The 4,500-nt window shown below is 46.2% G+C and overlaps 1 protein-coding gene across 1 annotated transcript; it reads right to left on the bottom strand.

The window, feature by feature from the left end:
- Positions 1 to 1,911: 1,911 nt before the first annotated feature.
- Positions 1,912 to 3,187, bottom strand: LOC114818615 (nyctalopin-like). The gene is given in 2 exon segments (XM_029085157.1): positions 1,912 to 2,392; positions 2,394 to 3,187. Coding segments are annotated over 2 exon segments (1,275 nt in total).
- Between the last annotated feature and the right edge of the window lie 1,313 nt (positions 3,188 to 4,500).

The following is a 4,500-nucleotide window of genomic DNA, read 5'->3' as shown; positions in this document are numbered from 1 at the left end:
CTTTGTTCATGCTGAAATATTTATTTTTTTTTTAAACAGTCAGACTTGCTGCTGCCTTTGTGATTGCACTTTGTCCTTAATCTCAGAGATCTCCTTCAAATGCCTCTCAAAGCCCAGACTGCATCTTCAGGGCCTGTGCTTTTTGATGGACATTTTTCTTGTATTCCTTGCAAGTTTCACATTTTATGGATAAAAAAGGTAGTCACGTGTTCTTCCCAAGTGTGCTGTATGCAACTTGTTAAGTTTTTCTATCGCTGCTTCTTCATAGCACGGAAGCAGGAATTTAGTTGCACTCCTGTTCAGTGTTTAATGACATGGTGGTGTAAAAGTGGAAGGAATATTTCTGCAAGCATCCAGAGGACACCAGGCTCTCCTTCATCTAAACTTTTCACCAATTTATATTTTTCGATAGAAAAAATCAAACTTCATAGGGACTTTAAAAGAGGGAGGAGGTGGATTTTGCTTGCTTGTTTTTTTACTTCTGCCTTTTTCTATTGTAGATCAATAGCTGTGAAGAATCCAAAAACAAGAAACAAACTGGAGATTTTTTTCCCACTACCTCTCAAAGTATGTGAAGTTGAGGAAAGTGAGGACGGTGCTGAGTGCACAAACAAAATGGTGAAACAGCACAAACAAAATGTAAGCAAAAATGTATTGACCATTGCATACTTTGCACAAATTTAATCTCAAATCTGATAACCAGGAAGACACAGTGTGTGTGGTTTTGTTGTGCAGCCCCAGTTTGTCCCTTCACTGGTGCAACGGCAAAGGTTGATCTAACTCTGCACTCCACGACAAGTTTCCCTTGTCAAAATGTGTTGATTTGTGTGTTTTCAGTGCTAAGTAAAGGTTTATTTCTCTCTTGCCTCTTATCAGCTTGAGATAATTCCTCTAAGGACAGGGTAAAATGTGGTGCGGCTGCCACACGTTCTGTTGCTTCCTTCCATGAGTGCTCAGTAAATATTGGGCATGTTTTGTGACAAGTGTTTATACAGCGATAATTGCTGAAAATTTGGTCATCTCTCTGCAAAGTTATCGAGGTGTTCTTGCTTTTAGAAGTCAGGTGAGAAGTAATCACTGAAAGCATTGTGGAGAAAAAGCCAAAGAGCTGTAAAGAACAAGTTCCTTAGACCTGGCTGCGTGGCCACCAGCCCGCACGGCTGATGGCAAAGTCAGAGGAGGGAGGCAGCTAGCTGGTATGGCACTGGTGTGATGCTGTGTCAGAGCTTGTTGACAAAATGCAGGGAGACACAACTCATACAGACCATCCCTGAGACAAATGAGCTCTTTGCAGCAGTGGATGCAGAGCTGTGTTAGCTGAGGCTCAGTACTGCGAGAAGCAGCTGAGCCATAAAATGTTTTACTTGGTGACTTTTTTGCCCACTCCTCCAAAACTGTCTTATAATCTAACAGCAAAGCATCTCATATGTCAGCTGTGGGAAGCTACTGCACGTTCACAGAGATGCTGATGGACTGAGCTTTTTCTAGGGACTCTAGATGTGGTGGAACACATGGAATTTATTCCTATTTCAGCAGTACTCATCATATCCCCCACGCAGGTTGAGCACAGGAAGACAGTCCTTCCCTGAGAGGTCACATGTGGCTGTGGTCAGTTGGGAAACAGGGGGGACAGAAGCTGTGGTGGGGCCACACTTCCCAGCCCCACGTCACCCAGCACAAGCAGCAAACCTGAACTTGTTAATGTGAACTTCTCCTCTGCACATGAACGTTCACGTTGAATTTTGATATTAGCACTTCAGAATTTAGCCTTGCCCATGAATGGCAGCATTTATTCCTATATAATAAAATCCCTCTATTTCTGTATAAAACCCACCTGTAATGAAAACCATTGTTCACGAACAAATAGCAAGAAAACAAATAAGTGAGCTCCACTTTATAATTTAAACATTGTCAAAATGTGGCCATAGAGGTGTCCCAACCCCACACAAAATACCACACGTGGCAGATGAGTGCCAGTAGGATGACCTTGCTGGGGAGAGCTGGAGGCCTGGGAGACACACTGGTACTGGCCATCCTGCACTTGTCTTCGCTTGCCGACTCAGGTGGCACCGTGCAGTCCATCAGGTCCCCTGGATGAAGGACATGGAGCACTGTTGTGTTGTGAGGGCCCAGGAAGGCACAGTGCAGCCCTTCGATCACTCCCCTGTGTGTTGCAGTCCACCGCAAGAACCAAAGCATCTTGCAGTCGCATTTCCAGGGGTTGTGGGATAGAAACACGTACTTCAGTTTTGGCATTTCAGCGAACAAGCGGATGGGGAGGGAGCTGAGGTTGTTTTTGCTCAGGTGAAGGAAATGCAGCTTGTTTATATACGAGAAAGCAGAATCTGAGATCGAGGAGATCTGGTTGTTGTTCAGGTACAAGCTTCTCAAGTCTGAAGGTGCAGTTGACAGCAGTGATTCTGTTGGCTTCAAGGTGCATGGTCTTGAGCTGGATCAATCCGTCGAAAAGCTGATTAGGCAAATCAGCAATGAAGTTGTGTCCTAAATTTAACATGCCCAATCTGAGAAGCTTTGTAAAAGCACCATTTTGAATGATCCGTATCCGATTCTTCCTGAGATTCAGCTCGTACAGGCTTTCCAGGTCCTTCAGGGAATCTCTGCCAATGGCTTCTATGTGGTTGCCCTCCAGGGACAGCCTTGTGAGGCTGGAGAGGTTCCTAAAGGCTTGTGGGACATACCGTATGTTATTGGAGGCTAAATTGAGTCTTTCTAAAGAAGGCAGGTGTGAAAATAGAAGCGGGTGGATTTCAAAGATGTTGCAGTGGGACAAATCCAGGCTGATGAGGTTTAATAGTCCTCTGAAAGTGTTTGCATGCAGGTAGATGAGGCGTGAGTTCCTGTTGAGGTGCAACTCTCGCAGCTTGCTGAGAGCATGGAAGGTCCCTGGGGATAGAAAAGTCAGATTGTTTCCGTCTAGCCAGAGGCTGTGGAGGAAAGTCAAGTTTCTGAAGCTGTTGGTGGTGAGAATCCGCAAATAATTATTGGAGAGGTTTAGAGAGACGGTGGATGCTGCTATTTCTCCAGGGAGGGCTCTCAGTCCAGCTCTGTTACAATGGATAATCTCTTCAGGTGCACATTTGCACATGCTTGGGCATGAATCAGAGACATTCAGATTCAGTCCAACCTTTGCTGCACAAGTAAATATAAATATAACAAGAAAGAACATGACCAGCCACAAGTCAGCCACCACGTCTAACACCTGATGGATAGGAGAGAAAGAGGCAAGAAAAAGAGCATGTACCTGTTGGATAGGTGAACCACAAGCATTGCAGGGTCGGTTGGGATGTGGTCAACAGTGAACAGTGAAAATAAATTAGCTGGGTCTTCCCGCTGCAGACCAATGGGGATAAAGTCTTTAGGCGGATAAAAGCCGATTAAGTGCCATCCTGCTGTGAAGAGCATTAGAGGCAGGAAGACTTCTCAGCCAAGCATCATGCTCTGACACTGTTTTTTTTCCCATCTCCTGCCCTCTACAAACAACAGCAGGTAACAGACTTCCCTTGGGATCTGTCTGGGAGAGCCTCCTGCTCCTGGGTTGATCACTGTTCTCGGGATCTGCTTGGCAATTTGATCAAAAAACGTATGGTTGGGGGTGGGGGATGACGACACAGGATTTTTACACTTTTTTCCAGGTAGGGCTTCAGTAAAGGTGGCTGAGAGTGGTTCTGCTATCCGAGATGGGGGCTTGCACCCTGGTGTGGCTGCACATGCTGGCAGATGTCCTGGGCTCAGGCCATGATCTGGACCCCAAGGAAAGCAGAGCTGTGACTCCTCTGCAGTAAAACAGGAGGCTGTTGGGAGCTGTGCAAGCCTCATGCTTCCTGCCAGCTGGGAATGTGTGGGGGAGTTCTGTGTCCCATTGGAACCTCTTCTCAGGATAAGCCCTGAGCCACCTATGTGGGGTAAAAGCTGATCCCCATGGGTGAAACACAGAGCACCCCAAGGACATGCTGCCCTTCCCAGGCTGCTGCCTGTCTCCAGAGGGTCTGAAGGTGCCACTGAGCAGCTGAAGCTGGGCTTGGATCCCTAAAAGCCTGTGTCCTTGGGCACCTCCCTGGTTTTTATCCTATATCCAGAGTGCAAAGGAAATTTGATTGATGCACCTGGCAGCCGGGGCTCAGCAATCTGCAGGCTGATTATTTTGCTTACAATGCCAAGAGGACTAGACCTGGGCCTTGCAGCTGATGTGTCAGCAGAGCAACCAGTGACATAGTTGCTGCTCTTGGTTTTTCTCACTCTTTTAATTTTTGTTTTCCACTTTGCTTCTCTCTGCTGGATTTCTCATGTTTTTGATGTGTTTGAAGCACATTCTTTCAGCCCCCTTCCTTCAGCTGCATTTCCCTGCTCTTAATTTCTTGGTCTGTCTCAGTTTTTTTTCTTTTTCATGTTTTGCAGATTTGGGTTTCCTTTCTCCCCACTGCTCTGCCAGCTCTGTCCAGACAGTGGCTAAAAACCCAAATATATGATATGCCCAACAGT

This window comes from Antrostomus carolinensis, unplaced genomic scaffold, assembly GCF_000700745.2.
Source record: "Antrostomus carolinensis isolate BGI_N321 unplaced genomic scaffold, ASM70074v2 scaffold5185, whole genome shotgun sequence".
Classification (NCBI taxonomy): domain Eukaryota; kingdom Metazoa; phylum Chordata; class Aves; order Caprimulgiformes; family Caprimulgidae; genus Antrostomus; species Antrostomus carolinensis.
The sequence above is the reverse complement of the archived record's forward strand: the minus strand, read 5'-3'. Positions and strand labels throughout refer to the sequence as shown.